Raw genomic sequence first — 20,027 nt, 5'->3', positions numbered from 1 at the left:
GCCATATAGTGTATGTCTACCCATAAATTTTTTAAAAAAAAATTCACAATTTTGTCATTTTAATTCATTTACATTACTGATGAGAAAATCCAGAGAGCACCACAAGAAAATTTATTTTTATTTTGTGACCATTTAAAATATAGAAACTTTAAAAATAATAATAATAAATAACTCTATGAAGATGTTATGAAATAATAAAATAGCATGGACCTTCACTGAAGGGATAATACACATTATTGTTTTTCGATATGTTTGATACATGTAATATACACAACTGAAATGCTCATATAAAGTTTACATAATGAGACAATGCAGAAATGGTTGAAGGCTCTGAACAATTTAAAAAAATTAGTAAATCATGCTCGTATCACCTCGGGTAATATAGATGTACGGTAAATGCATGTCACAAACATGACTAAACTATTTCTTAGCTTAAATTACTAGAGGAAAAAGTGGGAAAGCCATACTGACTCTGTCACATTAAAGTACTCTACATCATCATTTCACTAATTCTCAGAACAAATTAAAACAATTCTACTAGCTTTGGACAAAACCTGTAAAGTGAATACCATAATGACTTTGCAACAGTAAAATAAGAAATATATTCAACTATCATTAATTTGACTAGTTGTAGGTGAGCTATTACTGTTATATGACATAAATAACAATCAGACCTATCAAAAAAATAAGTTACTGAATGTGTATCCCAAGACTGAAATGCTTGGATACTGATTTATTCAGTCTGTATTGATTTAGAGCTTCACTGCATGGGAAAACAACCAGAGGACGCTGATTAAAATATTATATCCACTTGAGGTAGATCTCTACTGGAAATAAAGCAATAGTGGTTTTAAATATATGTTGGAAACAGCACTTCATTCAAACAGGCCAAAGCCATGTTGTTTGGACTGATTTAGTTCTTCATCCTAAAACTAAGCTTCTCCTGCTTTGCTTCAAAGCCCTGTCAAGGAGGTTAGTAATAGTTGTCATTTTTCTGTCAACTACTAGATCCCAGATGGCTGGAGGAGTCCAGCACAGTTTGGTGCTTTACCAGCTTTTACAAACCTACTAAACTTGGCATTAAAATAATGGGATGAATTAATGAATTAATGATGAGGGGAATCACCAAACCATGCCGGACTTGCGGCCTTCAGGACAGGTCTAATGTTAAAGTCTGCTTAGGTGTGTTTAGCACTCCTGGTACATACACTCTCCAAATACTGGCCTGGGTTGCTTGGAAGAATCACACTTCTCTTTGTCAACAACCTTCCCAGTGAAATCAACACAGTCCACATTGCGATGGCGTTCCCCATGACCGCATGTTCGGGAACATGAAGACCATGGGCCTATTTGCCACATGGGACATGGAAGATCTGCACAGGGCCTGATGTCTGCAGGTCTGAGGTCTTTGTCACAGTGATTATAGTAAATGCCAGCATTATCCTTGCATTCCACTGTTCTCCGAGACCATCCTGAACCACAGCTTTTGGAACACTCTGACCACTCTCCTACTACCCACTGTGGAACACCAAAAGGATGAACAGATGTCTTTCCTTCTTTTGTTTTACTGAAAGGGATGCCTTTGGGGATAAAGAATGTATATTTGATCTTTGCTGGGGCTGTCTCTCCAGTGGTGGACAGGAGTTGGATGGTGATGGCTTCCTTGAGTTGGCGAAAGCTCTGAATCCGTTCTAAGATGGTTGCTGAGCCACTGTACTTGAGCACAGCCCCATTAGCTGGAATGTCCTGTTCAACAGTGGACACAGAGAAGTTGCCATTCAGTATATACTGACCATTTTCTCTTTTGATAGCTAGGTAGTTCCCATCATGTTTTTTGCCCTTGAGGCTCCGCTGCTTGATGTCAATGTTGGTGGCCCCTATTGGGATTGTTACAATATCACTGTACCCCTGGCTGAAAATAGAAGAGATTAAATTAGTCATTCACAATAACCTATTATAACAATGACTTATTATAACAGTGACCATAGCAGTAACAATGGTAAAGCATTAAGGTTAGTGGTCTTACATGACTTTATTATATGAACCTGATATCTTCCTGCAGCTAAGACCATTCCCACCACATACACCACACTTGTCAAGCTTCTTATTGGAGCCAATCTGGAGGTCACAGCCAGCTTTAATGCACTGGCCTTGGACACAGATTGACGTAGAATCTGGACTGCATGCTGTTCCATCAATGACCTGCAGTTAAGAAGTACTTGTAATTAGAACTTTTACCAAGGCTTTGACCTTAAAACAATGAAGCCATTAATTAATTTAAAAATAAGCATGAATTTCAGATCTCTTCATTATCAAAATGAAGTCAGGGCTCTGTATTTACCTTGGCTTCAAACACTCTGAATTCACTGCTGCCTCTTGCTCTACAAAAGAGTTTGCATCTGTCCCGTGGTGATACACCAGCATATTTTGGTATCCACTGCTTGACATTTCCACGAATATCAAAATGATTGGGATTGTTATACTTCTCACACTGTTCTTCACGGAAGCTTTTCCCTGTAATTAACCACCATTTGACATTAAAATAAGAAACCTGTTATTCAGAACAAAACTATGCAAGCCAACACTAGCTATTTCTATCAGAGTTTCCAAACTTTCCTTCAAAAGTGCATTGCATTCTTCTCATTCTTTTCTAAAACACCATTTATAACCTCACGAAGAGCTTGGTAATTTGCTGAGTGTGACAGTATCCACACCTTATCAGTGGAAAACTGACATTTGAAGACCTGAATAGGGAAATACTGCTCAGCAGAGTGTAGCGTGTAACATACCATGGCTGGTTTCACAGGCCTGTGTATTGCAGGAGCGATACTGAACTCTCTGTCCCTCGCAGTATTTTCCTCGGTTCTGAGGAACTGGCTGGTCACACTCTCTGTACGAGAACATTACTCCTCCACCACAGGAGCGAGAGCAAGGCTTCCACACGCCCCATTCTCCCCATCCACCATCCACCACCTCCTGCAGCCACATACAGCCAGAGAAACTCACAATAACACAGTCATATTGTGCACTGCTTAATTTCAAATATGGACTTGAAGCACCATGTTCAATAAAGTTCTTGTCACTTACTTGATATTCTTTAAGTTTTAAGCGATAAAAATATAGACGAATAATTACTATACCAAGACTTATATAAGAACCTCATGACGGGCTATTTAATAATAATATATAAGAAGAAGAAGAAGAAGAAGAAGAAGAAGAAGAAGAATTATTTGAAAAGATGCTAAAGATGCTTCACATTATTATTATTATTATTATTATTATTATTATTATTTACCTTGTTACCTGGTTCCATTACCTCCTCAGAAGAAATACAAACACCATCCAGGCACTTCCTGTTGGGGGCACAATCTGTGCCATCTGCCCAGGGTAAACTCCCATTTCTGGTGGTACACACAGACTGGCCTTCCTCCTGGCACCACAGCTGGCTGCACACCTCACCAGCAGAGACATTCTGACAGTGTGAGAAATTCTCTCCGAAGGTCTGCTGGCATTGGTGGTCCAGGCTATAAATCACACCAGGCAATTCATTGGGCAAGGGCAAAATCTTCTCAGGGGCATCCAGTAAGCAGTCTCCTGTTAATAAGCATTGAGGAAGAGAGCACCATAAATCTAGAGAGACACATATTGTGTAATAGTAGGAATGTCTGGCTCCCTTTGCTGACATTTAGGGAGACCTGCAGGAATGCACATCTGGACAAGTGAGCTAAGAAGAGCAATCCAAATGAGAGCAAGAGCCACATGGGAGAAGATCGCCCACCTCAAACTCTACAGTAAAGTAGGAGGGAAGTAAATAATTTATTTTAAAAATGACCTCAGTACTACAGAGACATTTACTTTGTCTATGCTTCTATTCTGTGAACAGCAAAATATTCTTTTAAGAGATTAAACTTCCTGTTTCCATTACGATCCCTCAGAGAAAAAGGGCAATATGATGTCCTACAAAGTTCAGTTTTCGGCTCCTATTGCTCTCTTTTTCTATATAGCCAAGATGATGTTGGCTTTTGCTTCTATGCTGATTATAAACTTGTTTCTTTTTTAAATACTTGTCAGTTCAGTCAGATTCAGCAGCACAGCTGTGTAAACTAAAATCCTGTTGAAGATAAAAGCTTTGCCTTAATATATTTTAACACGTACTTCTTTTAAATGTTATTGTATATTGATGTTAGGTATTAAAGTCTGCCTACAGTGAATAACTATATAATTAGGTACATACCGTGGCCATTGTCAAAGAACTCTGTGATGTAGAATGCACTGCAGGGGGACCAGGGGGACTTCTTTATAAAGCTTGTATATACTGGAGCCATAACATGATGCGTGGGCAGATTTCCAAAATACCTCTCACAGTTCTTCGAGTCATCATGAGGCATACTCATCACATGGCCTAGACAGAAAATATTAATTAATGGATACACACTTATGTGAATGTAAAAACATTAAGTCTGTTAGTACACTTTTAAGTATAGTCACACCTAATTCATGAGCTATTGTGAAGGCCGCCTGTAGTCCGTTGTCTTCAATAACAGAACAACTCCTTTTAGGGTCACACATGGTCCCCACATCAGCAATGCCAAGTGTGTCACAGCTCTGATGGCCACAAATGTCCTTGTAAGAACAAAATGAACAGCTTTATGTTTTAAATCAGCTTCTTTTCATAATGATGGCAAATAAATATTTTTGTGTTTTCATAAAAAAAGTTATATATATATATATATATATATATATATATATATATATATATATATATATATATATATATATATATATATATATTTCTGGCAGACAACAAACTTATCAAGTGACAAAGTTTAACAGTGTGGTATCTGAACAGACTCCTAACAACATGCCTGGAATCTTTTCTAGCCATTTCCCAACATAAGACCTAGCCACACATAAACCGAATCTTAGCTGGACAGAACACAGCTTGTTAATCAAATTCATATGACTACACCTTACAGAGGGCCAGCACAGTAGCAAGCGTGTACCACTAACCAGTAAAAAGCACTGTCTAGATTTAAAACAGTTAGATCTAGTTTCATTTTTTTTTTTCACCTCTCTAGTGAATAGCAGAGCAGTGTCGTAATGCTCAGGATGCCTCTGGCTGGATGGGTTGAATTGCTGCTGCCAAGAACAGAAATTACGAAGTGCCAAGCCTCCATTACTGGAGACAGATGGTCCAACCTCCTCATCTTCCACTATCAGCAACTTCACTACCACCATGTTCAGTGAGTTTTTAATGCTGGGATGCTTGTAAATCTGAGCAGCCACGGACACCAAAGTCAAGACATAGTGCTGTTAGAAGGAAGAAAATAAAGCTCAGTATTAATCATGACTGCCAAACTTGCTTATTTAAAAAGATGTGCTTTTGAGCCATATGTCATACCTTAGTACAAGCACTTTACTTATTTTAGGATTAAATATACATTCAGATCAGGATAGGTCATCTACAGTTTAAATTGCCATTTAGCTACATCAATAATACACTTTAGGTTTATTTCTAAAGACCTTTCGCATAGCTGGAAACTGCACAATACAGAGTTGGCTAGTGCATGTGAATTTTTTCTTAATAAAATGGAGCTAATTGACTGCCAGTCCAGTGAGCCTAACCCTGAATCTACATTATGTGTTTCCTCTATCCAGATGGTGCATGCATTTACACTTCTGCATATAATCTGCAAAACTCACTAAGGACATGAATGATTTGTGCCCTTCTGGGATTATCATAACATTTTCTGGGGGGGGGGGAAGCAGTAGTTTAATAATCTCAGGTAAATACAAAGGACATATGTTTCATTATAAACTTCACTTAGTTTAGCCTATATAAAAAAATAATTCAGTATCAATTTATTTTCCTTTAAGCAGTAAAAGGTCAAAAAAAGGAGTTGATTTGGGCAGAAAGTGATGATTTTTTTATAGAATGTGTTATTTTGAAAAATGTTTTAACAGTTAAGATATCATAGTGTTTAATTAACCCTTGGTGTTCGTTTGGATTTACATAAACATTATAAACACGCATTTTCATTTATTTACTGTGTAGGAAAATTCCTCTAAACTGCCGTCTCGAGCATCATTATGATCATTTCGTCCACTGACTTCAGGTGTAATCCAGCACAAGGTATGTAATAGCGCAGCACGTGTGTACAATTGTGTTTGTTGTTGTTGTTGTTGTTGTTGTTGTTGTTTTTAAAAAACGAGTTATGAAATTATCTCTGAAATAATTGATTCATATCTGCTCATGTGTCTGTCCACTCGCCTTGGTGTCTTCTCCGTAGAAACTCGACACTGAAGCGTCCGCCACCACCAGAGTCTCGATAAATCTCGGCACGGAGACAAAGCGCCTGCGTCTGGAAGACCCTGAGCTATCCCTGCTGTGTTTACCTGACCTCAGGGAACTTTCCCCATGTGTCCCAGCAAGCCACTGACTTGCGCCTCGAAGTGTTTTGGTCAGTTGTTGTCTTGTGATGACATGCAGCTGGTCAGTTGCGCTGTCGTTCGTTCCCGTGCCAAAGCGCTTGGGCTTGATCTGGTACTCGTCTCCGTCCGAAATGAACGATCCCACAATGCCGTGACAAAGACTGACCGACACCACTGACTCATCATTAAAGTCAACAGTTCCTGTAAAGAAGCAGCCTTGCAGTTGTGATCCAGCTGTTGCGGTTTCACCCATGTTCACATCTGTTAGGTCGAAGACTGACACCTGTCTCTGTGCTGCGGATAAATCCTTCGCTCGGATATGATACGCTTTCAGTAACGGGGATATAAAGCTGGTGTCCGGTTGTAGATTCAGTGTGAAATTGCGCCCGAAAGCCCTGAGTATAAAACTCGGATGATCTTCGCTTCTCTTCGTTACGCGTCTCCCGGTGCGTCCCGTTAAACGGACAGGCACGACCTCTTCTGCTTCAAACCCCTCCGAAACTCTCCCACTGAATACACACGCAGCTAAAAGTACAATATAATACCACGGGCACATTTTATCCGATAGGCAGAGATTTAGACGCACTTTATGCTGAGCGTGATGCCGCGTTTTGTCCGGCGCGTTATACCCGCTGCGACTCGCCGCTGTCCCGCGTTAAGGATTTGCGCACAGCCTTGGTCTAATTATCCAGCTTGTGCTTTCATCAGCGAAGATCTACGGTACTGTATATTTCTAGTGGGTCCACATAGGCTACCCTGATTCACATAGTCTACAGGACTCTCTCTCTCTCTCTCTCTCTCTCTCTCTCAGCTCCACGCTTTAGTACATCTGTGTCCACCACAGAAACGCTCTTTATACTGTCGAACTCTGCTGAGAAAAAAAACAGAAGTATAACAGGCTATATTTAATCTCTGAAGTGGTCTCTCCTCCCACTCACATCTCTGGCCCAATATAAAACCCGAGTCTGTTCCTCGAGTCCTGCACAGCTCCTGTCTCCAAGACGAGCTGTTATGAACTTGGTAGTTCTTTAAAAGTCATTCTTCAATGCCACAGCTTAGACCGTAAATATATTATTTCCTATAAACCTATTTAGATTTCTTTATCTTAACTGTCGTCTTGCTGTCATAGAACTTCATGTTCTGTCACCTGAGATCAATTGATGGTGTTAACTATCTACTAATAGCCTAGTTATCTGCATAACAGGCCAACAGGTTAATAAATTCAGTGTGTGCGCCAACTGTCGACTATATGTGTAGATGAAATGACTCATAGATTGTGAAGGGCAATCTTTATCAATTCTTACAGATGACGATGTGATTTAGCGCATTTAGGAGCTGGATCATCAAGTTAAGTATATAGATGTGTAATGAACTGGCACATCCACAAGGAGGCGGTATAGAGATTTAGAGCGCAATTTTTTCTATCACTTGGAGCTCGATGCGCTTTGGGTGATTTTGTAAAGCTTGTAAAGCCTTGTAAAACCTTGTGAAGCCTTGTAAAGCCTATTTTATTCATCATTTAAGTAATAAATTAAAATTACGCTATTACTTGTTGCTGGTTAAAGGGACATTCCACTATTAGAGTACGTGAGGCATCAATAGTCTTCAAAAAACAACTTGTTTGTTATAGGTGTACAAGGAATAGAGTTGAAGATCCAGGATAATTTTAAACATTATTCAGTAAAGAATGATAACTTTGGAACCAGGTGTGATTTTAGTGCCCTAGGCAATATATAGGAATGGGGCCCTATAGTGTTTTAACATCAATCGGTAAATTTTCATCATACATTATTTAGCATTAATAACTAAAAAATATATATAATTTGCATTTTTAGGGGGCTTGGAATCTTAGTAACAGAGTTGAATTGTTGAGCTGTGCTGACAATATATATATATATAGAGAGAGAGAGAGAGAGAGAGAGAGAGAGAGAGAGAGAGAGAGAGAGAGAGAGAGCAAATAGTTGAGGGGACTTGCTTTTCTCCTGGCCATGCTGTTAGAAAGGTGCTTGATGATGCATCTTTGTGTTTGTTTGTTTGTTTGTTTATTGTTTGTCTTGTGATTTGTTGGTTTTACTCTTACTTAAATGGGTTTCAGTAACATTGTGTGATACAGCTTAAATGTATAATTATTATTACTTAAAATTAATTAATAATGCAAATGATTTATTTCCACCATTAAATGACACATATAACAATTTGACTATACAATATTTTTTTAAACCACATTTTTGTCATTTCATTTGAGTTTTTGTTATAAGACAACATGTCTTATCTTATAGTTATAGTGCATGTCTTCTCTAAAAGTTTATGGTGGGACAAAAAAGGTATTATACTGTTGGGATGTCCCTAAAATTTTTGCTTCTGCTTTTGCTTTTATAACCCCAAAACCTCAAACACCAAAATATTTTTCTTTCAGTTAGTAAGGTATGTGATTGGGTATGGTCAGCATTTTTTTAAAATCATGTTTACTTACTAGTTTAAATGCACAGACCTGTAACTAAGCATGAATGATATTTCAAAGTAAATGGTGACAAAAGTCGAACACAAGAGGGCGGAAATTTGCTTCTTTGTGAATACATGAGGTGGCCTTTGGCGCATTTATCACACTTGGGGAAACTCTTAAAATGCAAGCATTCATTAACCAAAATAAAATAAAATAAAATATGTATATTAGAACTATAAACACGGAAATTTTTCCTAAAGATATTCTTTTAGTTACAGAATTTCATTTCATACAGTTACTATACAGCAGCTAGGGTTTACCACAAACATAGTCTACATAGTATCTGGAAAAGTGCGCACTTTCCCATCGATTATGCGTTTACACTTCATATGATTTTGCACCATCGGTTAAGGCCACGCCTAAATGTCCCTCCAGCTTCAGCGTTATTCAGGCGAGCTGAGCAAGTACCCAATCAGCTCTCAGCTCCCTAACCACTCTCACTTTAGCGTGAATTGTTTACATATGACGCAAGAGATGAAACCTGACAGAGTCTGCACAGCCATGGATTACTGAGGTCATTTTGCTGATATAGGATAATTAAGACATGCCATTAAGGGCACTACAAATTCTTGCATGGTATTTTTGGAGGGCATCGCTGCACTAATTAACAATGTACGTCCAGCAGGTGTTTTATGTTTTAAACTTCCTGCTTATTACCAATTTATACATGTGCGTAGAACTCGAATTTTGCGAACTTGTGCAACTTGGCAGTGAGAACAGGGAGAGAAGAATTGATCGCAACATGGTTTTTCAAATAAAGGCTTTTAAACAGCTCTTCCATCTGAACGTTGTACCCGACTCTAGTTTTCTTGCACCTGACGTCGCATATGAGAAACATATCCTCTCAAAAGTGTCGTCTCTGCGCAGCTGCTTCTACTCCGGGGATGTGAACTCGGACCCTTCTTCCTCCGCGGCTCTCAGTGTGTGTGGAGGAGTGCGCGGTGCGTTTTCTTATAACGGTATGGAATACGATTTCCAGGTCAGAGGGAATGAGACCGGTGATGGATTTCCCTCAAGCGCTGGAAAGACGCACGTTATACGCCGCCGGTTTCCCCGTAATGTCACGTCAAGATGCGGAGTAACATCTGGATTGAACCAAGGCGCTGCAGAACCACTGCAAATGCCCGAGCGCGTAAAGGCGCACGCGGAAATACGAAAAAAGGCTGCTCTGAAAGGCACAAACAGGTCCAAAAGGTTTGTTTCTCTGTCCAGGTATGTGGAGGTGTTGATTGTAGCTGACGAGTCCATGGCCAAGTTCCATGGGGACGACCTGAGACATTACCTTTTGACTCTCATGGCTGTTGCCGCCAAGCTGTACCGGCACCCCAGCATCATGAACCTCATCAACATTGTAGTAGTGGATATGCTGGTGATTTATGAGCCTGAGGAAGGACCCAAGATTTCCAGCAATGCTGCTGTCACACTACGCAACTTCTGCACCTGGCAGAGAAGGTTGAACAAGGTGAATGACAAACACCCTGAGTACTGGGACACTGCTATTCTGTTCACAAAGCAGGTAAGGAAGAGTCTTGTATCACTTCACTTAATCACAGCAGGCAGGTTTTACTTGTTTCTGTGTATAATGAATGATTATGCTCAACACATGTGCACGCGAGTCATGGGGCTGCAACCAAAATATATAAATACATTATAGATGTACAATCTATGGCCAAATGTTTGCATACACTTGCTTTTTGAACATCTGCTTCCAGATTTAGTCCCCTTTCGCTGTTATAATAACTTCGACCCTTCTGTGAAGGCTTTCCATTAGATTTTGGAGCATTGCCCATTGAAACCACAAAATAATTAGTGAGGTCAGACACTGATGTTGGGCAAGGAGGTCTGGGGTGCAGTCAGTGTTTTAATTCATCTAAAAGGTGTTCAGTGGAGTTGAGGTCAGGGCTCTGTGCAGGCCACTCATGTTCTGCAACTCCAAACTTGGCAAACCATGTCTTCATGGATCTTGCTTTGTGCACAGTGACATTGTCATGCTGGAACAGGTTTGGGCCTCGGAGTTCCAGTGAAGGGAAATTGTAATGCTAGAGCATACAAAGACATTCTATACAATTGTGTGCTTCCAAATTTGTGGCAACAGTCTGGGGAACAACCACATATGGGGGTGATGGTCAGGTGTCTACAAACTTTTGGCCATATAGTGTGTAACAGAGGTAGTGTAGTAAACTGTAGTCCTGGGAATCTAGGCTCCATAGGTTTTCTTTGCTTAATACTCACCTGATCCAGCTAATCAGCAAAGCTAAAGTGTGCTATAAGAGGGGTCCCCCAGGACCAACTCACACACTATAATATACCATAAAGGCCCTCTTCTTTGAAATTCCTTGAAAGCCACAAACTCAGATTATATACACTGTAACATGCATGGGTATGTGAGAATGCTTAAAAGGGGAATTTTGTTGATTTCTCACAAATGCAGTATAGTTAATTCACTGAGAAATAAACAGTGGTTTTAAAACAAATTATATTTGAATATGTTTGTCATACAAATCAGACAAATAATGTTGTATGAAAATCTTTGTCATGCAAAAGGGTCATGATATCTACAGTACAAATGCAAGCTGTTTGTTAACCCAAATACCAGTGAAGTTGTTGAAGTTATATTTGTTGGCATTCTGTAATAGTGTTTATCTGTCATTTTCTAAATGCTACATAGTACATAGGAACTAGGATGAGAAAGTTACAAGAGGATACATGTTTATGCAGAAAATGTAGGCTACATGTGTGAGCGGTATAGACAGTACACATACAGTATAGCATCTATGTTATGTACAATAAGTCATGGGTTATAAGGTTTAAAACACAAGCAAGGAGTACACCAAATGTTATTCCATAGAGATAAATGTTACACAGGCTAGGGTTCAAAAAGAAAGCAGAAAAAAATGTGAAGGGACAAAACATACTTCACAAAGACACAAGAAAACACTGTGTAGTAAATTATCCAGAAATAGTAAAAAAAAAAAAAATACTGAAAGAAAGAAAGAGAAAGAAAATGTATGGAATTCCCCTATAACAGTGGTAGTAAAGTGCTTGAAGTACTTGACCATGACTCAAGTGTTCACAGGGTCAATGCCAAGTTGTTGCTGTCGAATCCTTAATGCATTTAAGCTCAAGCTCTGGTGTAGGAATAACCTTTTATTCTCAAGTAAAAACACCACGGTATTGCACTATGCTGATTTGTGTGGTTTATGTAATATTTGGTTGATTGTGGAAAACACTCTGGATCTCTTCATTACATAAATAAGAGTAAACATATTTCAACATATGGCCAAGCACCGTGCTGTGAAAAAAGTATTTGCCCCATCCTGATTTCTTCTGTTTTGTGTATATCTCATACTAAATAGTTTTATATCTTCAAACGAAATACAACACAAAACAAAGGCAACCTGAGTAAACACACACTACAGTTTTTATTTTAAAATTATTTTATAGAAGCAAAAAAAAAGTGATCCAACACCTATCACCAGTGTGAAAAACTAATTGCCCCCTTAAACATAAAATCTGGTTGCGTCACCTTTAGCAGCAATAACTGCAACCAAACGCTTCTGATACTAGAGATCAGTCTTTCACTTACTTCTAGGATTAGGACTTAGTCCTATGCTTTGGATCATTGTCCTGCTGCATAATCCATTTGTGCTTGAGTTTCAGTTTACGGACTGAAGACCAGATATTCACCTTTAGGATTTTGTAGCAGAGAGCAGAATTCATGTTTCCCTCAATTATTGCAAGTTGCCCAGGCCCTGAAGCAGCAAAGCATCCCCACACCATCACACTACCACCACCATGCTTGACCATAAGGATTCTGTGTTTGGTTTATGCCAGATGTAACAGGACCCCTGTCTTCTAAACAGTTCCACGTTCAACTCATCAGTCCACAGAACATCCTCCCAAAAGCTTTGAGGATCATCAAGGTGTGTTTTGGCAAAATTCAGACGAGCCTTAATGTTCTTCTGGGTTAGCAGTGGTTTTCACCTTATCACTCTTCCATGGAGGCCATTTGTCCCCAGTGTCTTTCTCATAGAGGAGTCATCAACAGTGACCTTTATTGATGCAAGAGAAACCTGTAGGTCCTTTGATGATGTCCTTGGTTCTTTTGTGACATCCTGGATGAGTATTGCTGTGCTCTTGGAGGAATTTTGGAAGGTCGGACGCTTCTGGGAAGGTTCACCACTGTGCCGAGTTTTTACATTTGGAGATAATGCCTCTTGCTGTGGTTTCAAAGTCCCAGAGCCTTTGAAATAATTTTCTAACCCTTCCCAGACTGATGTATTTCAATCACCTTCTTCCTCATAATTTCTGGAATTTCCTTCAATTTTGCCATAGTGTATTACTGGGTAAGATCTTTTAACCAACTTTATGCAGTTGAAAAAGTTCTATTTAAGTGTAGATTTGATTGAACAGCGTTTGCAGTAATCAGGCCTGGTTGCGTCTAGTCCAGCTGAACCCCATTATGAATGCAATTTCATACATTTGGGGACTTAGTAACAAATTAGTAACTATGGGGGCAAATACATTTTCACACAGGTCCAGTTGGTATTGGATAATGTTTTTGCTTCAACAAATAACATTAACATTCAAAAACTGTATTTTGTGTTTACTCAGGTTGCCTTAGTTTTGTCTTAGATTTTGTTTTTATTTCTGAAACAATTTAGTATGAGATGTACACAAACAGAAGAAATCAGAAATCACAGCACTGTAATTGGAGTGTAAACTTTTAACAGTTGCTGGAGTTTGGGCACAGCTAGGAAGTATTAAGTATTAATATGAATACAGTAACATTATGAGAAAAAACTTACCGAGTGTGTTTTCCATTAATTTCAGTCTGACAGTGCGCGATGCTTTTCACCATATAAGGAATAAACTGTTCAGTAAAATACTTCATTAAGTTTCAATTTCTTGCCATTCATTCACGCCTAATAATTTTTTATTCATGGAGGCAACAGCTGGCCATACCGTGATCATTCCTCTCTCAGTTATGATCTGTGTTTTGACTACAGATTTTCATAGAAATTCTTGGCCACCCCCATTGGTCATTTAGAATGACACTTCTCATTATTTGGCCAGACAATCATATTCACAGCCCAGTTTGCTGATCACTACCAAGCAGAAACCCCATGATGCACATCACATCGGTATTTCAGCCACAATGAAGTTCTTACTTTCATTTGTACATTCAGTCGGACAACTAAGCCTGCTTAAAATAACACTCACATTGTAGTCTGTCTCACATCAAATCTCTACTTACTGGTCATGGTCTTTTTAAAATTCCACCAGGACTTGTGTGGGGCTACCACCTGTGACACTCTGGGCATGGCTGATGTTGGAACCATGTGCGATCCCAAAAGAAGCTGTTCAGTTATTGAGGATGATGGCCTACCCTCAGCCTTCACCACAGCACATGAATTAGGTAAGCTCAATGTTTATTTTAATGTTCCAAGTTTACTCCACAGTAAATACATGGTATGAAAAGTTGTCTGCATAATTTTTAATGTCAGTTGTTGGTCCTAGCTGTAGGCCTTGACCTTAACGGAAGTATTTTCTGTCAAGGAATTGCTATTAATGACAAAAGTGATGAAAACTGCTGTTAAGCCATCGAGTGATAGAATGTTTACAGAACAGTTTATAGAGCATTTCTTTACCACTGTCAAAGTAGTACTGTAAAGAGTAACAGATGGGAAAATACTACCACATGCTAACAAATACATGTAAAATATTAATTTCTATGCTGCCTCTAAGTGCATAAGCACTGCATGCATCTTAATTAAATCAAATGGTTAAAACAACTTAAGTGTAAAAAAAAAAGAAAAAAAAGAAAAAAGAAAAAAAAAAAGAAAAGAAAAAAAAAAGATTTCACAATACAGGCCTGTTTCATCCCAGTGATTATTTCAATGTCCAGGCCATGTCCTCAATATGCCACATGACAATGTGAAGGCCTGTGAGATGTTTGGGAAACTAAAGGACAACCACATGATGTCCCCTACCCTCATCCAGATTGATCACAACAGTCCCTGGTCCAGCTGCAGTGCAGCCATTGTGACCAACTTCCTGGATGCCGGTCATGGTAAGTCCACATAGGCTGCCTGCATAGAATGGGTCTTTTTTTACATGCTAGATGTGATACACACCACACTCTCTCTCATTAAAGCAACAGCGGCTACACAATGCAATATTGGCATTCAGACATGGCTGCTCAGACAGGAGAGCATCAGGAATAGGGTTTTAGCTTGAAACTCTAATACAGTTGTTTTCCGATTCATGAAAGTTACATTTAAAATTTACAGCATCAGAAAACCTACCAGCTTGTACAAAATATTCAAATGTCTCAAATTTAGTTGTTCAAGTTTCAGTTGAACAAGTTTAGATGTTCAGTTGAAGAGTGTGTATAATGTTCATAAGGTAAATGTAAAGAAATGGTTATTTTCATAGGTATTTTTTAAATGCTGTTAGCATCAAGTGTGTGACTGGTATCAAATATGAAAACTTTACCATAGTAATATTAAGTCTTAATTTTGAGAACCTTTTTTTCCAACAGGCTCAAGCAAATGTAATACTTGCCCTTCACTCATATTAATTTGTTCACACAGTCGCTGTTCCAGAAGTGACTTACAGGTTTTGTAAATAACATTGTTTATGCTAAATTAATCAATCTGCATAGACACCACTTTGTATTTTGTCATTTTAAATAGAAATGTTCCAAATTACATATTCATAAGGCAACAATATTCATTACTTTGTTTATTTGAAAGACGCAGTCCTCCTTGGAGCATGTTAGTAAATCTGCTTGCACGTTTTCTGAGTGTTATCAATGTTTCACGTTTTTAATATGGCAAGTATGCTGTATTCAACATATTCAAGTACTGGTCTGTTTTCAAAAGGCGACTGTCTACTGGACAAGCCCCAGAAACTGCTTGCGCTACCAGATGATCCTCCGGGAACTGCTTACAGCCTCAGCCGCCAATGTGAGTTGGCATTCGGCTCTGGGTCCAAGCCCTGTCCGTACATGCAAGCCTGCTCAAAGCTGTGGTGTACAGGAAAGGCCAGGGGACAGCTGGTGTGCCAGACTCGCCACTTCCCCTGGGCTGATGGCACCAGCTGTGGCAACAGCAGGATATGCTACGGGGGTGCTTGCAGTAATAGGAACACCACCATTAAACCAATGGTGAGAGCATGAAAACGTGCTAATATTGCTCCACTTTAAATGCAATGTTTGAACTGCTAATGTTTTGTTTTTCTAGATTGCATTCTGTACATGATGGTTCTTAATGTTTTCTATCACAGGTAGATGGACAATGGGCTAAGTGGGGAGCATATGGATCTTGCTCTCGAACATGTGGAGGAGGAGTTCAGCTGGCAAAAAGGGAGTGCAGCAGCCCTGTTCCAGAAAATGGAGGCAAATACTGTCAAGGCCTGCGTGTAAAATATCGCTCCTGCAATCTGGAGCCATGCAAATATTCAGGTAAGCAGGATGGATTTTCTTTACACCTCCTCCACAAGGGTGTCTGTTTCAACTCTTCTGACATGAACAAGAATACTTGTAAGTTTATATTTCTTTGTGGTAATGTGCCCCCGAATGTGTGTATTAAATGTACTGATGATGTACTACACTTGGCAGGCAAAAGTTTTCGTGAGGAGCAGTGCGAGTCCTTCAATAACTTCAGCCTTAACACCAACAGACTTAGACCCTCTGTGATGTGGGTCCCTAAATACTCCGGAGTTTCTCCAAAAGACAGATGCAAGCTTATCTGCAGAGCCAGTGGCACAGGATACTTTTACGTACTTGCTCCAAAGGTGTGGACATCACTATCTCTGTATGCTCTGTCAAAAGTTACACACCCTCAATATCTTATGAGTTATACAATTATGATAACTGTAGAAGCTTATCTATGCCATATGTGAATGTGTATAGTAAGAGGGGCCAGAATTATTGGTTACATCAGTGGCAAGTCAGGAGAGGAAAGAGTAGTTGTGCACGGAATTATATGCAGCTGTAGTGTTTCGGTCAGAACCAGTTCAAAATAAACAAATGACAAACTGAACCTCTCAGACAGTGATACTCCCGTTGTACTTCCCTGAGGCTGAGTAGCTGGTATGGTATGTTCAACCACCTCCCTTTTTTTGGGGGGGGTTTGTATAATGTAACACCTTTTACTGTCTGAGTGTTCTGTATTAGGTGGCCATTGTTAGTGTAAATACATTAGCCATTAGGGTTGTTAAGCAGAGTGCACTGACAGAGTGTTTTATCTGTGAGATCAGGTTGTGGATGGAACACTCTGCTCCCCAGATACTTCAGCAGTTTGTGTTCAAGGGAAGTGCATTAAAGCAGGTTGTGATGGAAAGCTGGGCTCCAGCGTAAAATTTGACAAGTGTGGAGTGTGTGGAGGGAACAACCAGAACTGCCACAAAGTCTCTGGAGTGTTCACCAAACCTGTGTAAGTTCTATTTTAGGTGTTTCCATATTATAAACAGTGTGTATGAGAAAGTAGATGTAAAATATATAACAGCTGTTCTTGTTTTTTAGACATGGATATAACTTTGTGATCACTCTACCAGTCGGAGCCTCAAATATAGACATCAGGCAACGTGGATATCGCGGTTTGGCAAATGATGACAACTACTTAGCCATCAAGAACATTCACGGTCAATATCTTCTCAATGGGAATTATGTGGTATCTACTGTTGGACGACATATAATTGTAAATGACACTACACTACGCTACAGTGGAACATCCACAGCTGTGGAGAAGGTGCAGGCAATGAGACCTCTCCAGGAGCCCCTGACAGTGGAGGTGCTGTCCGTGGGGAAAATGACACCTCCTCGTGTGCGCTATTCATACTACCTGACCAATAACAAGGAGGGGAAGATTCTGAAAAAGGAGGAAAGGAAGCATGTACAGAACAGCATTCTGGTAGACACCAACAAGGTGCAACTAAAAAAGTTAGCCTATCAGAAACCTTCTAGTAAATGGGTTACCAGTGACTGGGAAGAATGTTCTGTAAGCTGTGGCAATGGCTTTCAGAAAAGACGTGTTCAGTGCCTAGACTCAAATGGGAAAGCAACTGCATTTTGTGACAGCACCCAAAGGCCTAGTTCTCAGAAGGTGTGTGGTGGCCCTTGCCCTATGTGGAGTATCGGTGAGTGGTCTGCTTGCTCAAAAAGCTGTGGGAAAGGTTTCAAGAAAAGGCCTCTACACTGTGTCACTCAAACAGGGCTACTCCTACCCAGAGACCGCTGCTCAAGCAAGAGGAAGCCACACGAACTGGATTTCTGCACTGTTCAAACCTGCTAGAGACTTGTTAAGACTTGCTCAAACTCCTTTGGGCATTGTGGACATATAGTCTATAGAACTGTTCTTTTCAGTCTAAACAAACCTCTTGATTTACGTTTGTTTTCACTTGTGTATCTCATGGTACCCCAGCTGTGTGACAGGAGACAGTAGCTGCGTTTACACGGACAACAATAATCCACTCTTAATCCGATTAAGACCATACTCTAATTAAGAAACTACCATGTAAACAGCAATTTTTACTTACCTTAATCTAATTAAGGTCATAATCGAAGTAAGCAATAATCTAATTAAGACAGGTGGAGTACTCCTGTTTTAATCGTATTATGGACGTGTAATAGTGACATGTAAACACTTTAATCACATTATGAACGTTGTGTGGGAGTTTTCACAGCATTTTGCGACAGGACACAATCACACACGGCAGTTTTACATTTTACGGCGAACAAGAGAGTTCGGCTGTGTCCCAAATCGCATACTTTCCTACTATAGGCCTGTAGTGGGGAAAAATACATGTATCTCGGCTATTATATAGACGGTAACTACGCAATTTGGGTGACGTAATGACGCGGGCTGTTAATCTAATTATGTTCTAAAACATGTAAAACGGGAACATGACAGGAGTATTCTAAAAGCGACTCATGTAAACACCTTAATCACATTATTATCTTACTCAGATTAAGGTCAATAATTAGATTACTGCTGTCCATGTAAACGTAGTCAGTGATTGGTGAGACTGCAGAAATACATGACTGGAAAGGCTGAGGTAAAAACCTTATCATTTTTGTGATGATTTGAAGTCACATGACCTACCTCGAAAAGACACTGACTCATAGTAGAAGATCATTTGTTGTCTGATCATAACATTCATCTTTATGCGGCAAAAAATGATAAATACAAAACAATGTCATAAATAGGGTTCGAAATTACACTGAAAGCATCTGATTTTTCTTAACTGCTTGAATTAAATGTGAAACATTGCTCTTACACTACAAAATATTATATTATAATATTGGGTTCATTCATTGATTCTGCCTTGTACTGAAAAATACTCTATCATCCCACTTCATGCTTTCTAGTATATCTACATTCACAATTAAACAGCAACCCAAGTAAAACCACACAGTCAAAAACTATTTGTCACAAAATATTTGTCATTTCCTATTTTTAAACATTTTTAACCGTTAGATAAATTACATTTAAATGTAGGCATTTGTAATGTGTTGAATACTCTATTTCCCATCTGTGTGATTATTTTACCCTATCAGTACACTCTAGCTGCAAACACGATGACGGATCCCATCATGTTCCCCATGTTCCTCTAAAGTAACTGAACACACTTGTGTGTATTGGTTTTATTCTCTGCTGTATTTGAGGAGATTTAGTTAGACAAATATCTATTGCATTTTATGATTTTAGTTAAGAAGGGTTAGGAAACTTTTTTTATTCTTTCTAAAAACCAAGTTTTGAGGATTGGTTCTGTATGTTGTATCTTTTAGTGTAGTAAGAAGCACTTATATTTTGCTACCAGTTTCCTTTGTATACTGTGTATACATTATGTTAACTGTGCATAAATAAACATTTATGCATGAATTTAAATTGCATACTTAATCTTTTTGATACAAAGCATATAAAATACAGGTTTGATATTTGTCTCCAAGCAACAGAGAGTAGAGGATTAGATCATTTTGCCAAGCTGCAGTCACTAAGCTCCGTGATAGAGTTGGAAATTATTAGTGCTTCCACTGCACACTGTAATTCTGCTGATACATCTGTTCTGTGTCTCCTAGAAAAAC

The 20,027-nt window shown here is 39.2% G+C and overlaps 2 protein-coding genes across 2 annotated transcripts; one reads left to right on the top strand and one right to left on the bottom strand.

Moving 5' to 3' along the window:
• Positions 1-100: 100 nt before the first annotated feature.
• Positions 101-7,490, bottom strand: LOC128621706 (A disintegrin and metalloproteinase with thrombospondin motifs 8). Its single transcript, XM_053647661.1, has 9 exons — positions 6,272-7,490; positions 5,071-5,310; positions 4,491-4,623; positions 4,235-4,402; positions 3,296-3,594; positions 2,790-2,976; positions 2,342-2,514; positions 2,027-2,202; positions 101-1,912 (listed from the first exon to the last, which is right to left on the bottom strand). The coding sequence occupies exons 1-9, from the start codon at positions 6,986-6,988 to the stop codon at positions 1,189-1,191; spliced, it is 2,817 nt and encodes a 938-aa protein (XP_053503636.1). The 5' UTR covers positions 6,989-7,490; the 3' UTR covers positions 101-1,188.
• A 2,055-nt stretch (positions 7,491-9,545) lies between these two features.
• Positions 9,546-19,796, top strand: LOC128621705 (A disintegrin and metalloproteinase with thrombospondin motifs 15). Its single transcript, XM_053647660.1, has 8 exons — positions 9,546-10,451; positions 14,222-14,354; positions 14,844-15,008; positions 15,823-16,106; positions 16,226-16,403; positions 16,560-16,735; positions 17,201-17,376; positions 17,466-19,796. The coding sequence occupies exons 1-8, from the start codon at positions 9,546-9,548 to the stop codon at positions 18,232-18,234; spliced, it is 2,787 nt and encodes a 928-aa protein (XP_053503635.1). The 3' UTR covers positions 18,235-19,796.
• Positions 19,797-20,027: the final 231 nt, after the last annotated feature.

Source organism: Ictalurus furcatus, chromosome 17, assembly GCF_023375685.1.
Source record: "Ictalurus furcatus strain D&B chromosome 17, Billie_1.0, whole genome shotgun sequence".
Taxonomy (NCBI): Eukaryota; Metazoa; Chordata; class Actinopteri; order Siluriformes; family Ictaluridae; genus Ictalurus; species Ictalurus furcatus.
The sequence above is the reverse complement of the archived record's forward strand: the minus strand, read 5'-3'. Positions and strand labels throughout refer to the sequence as shown.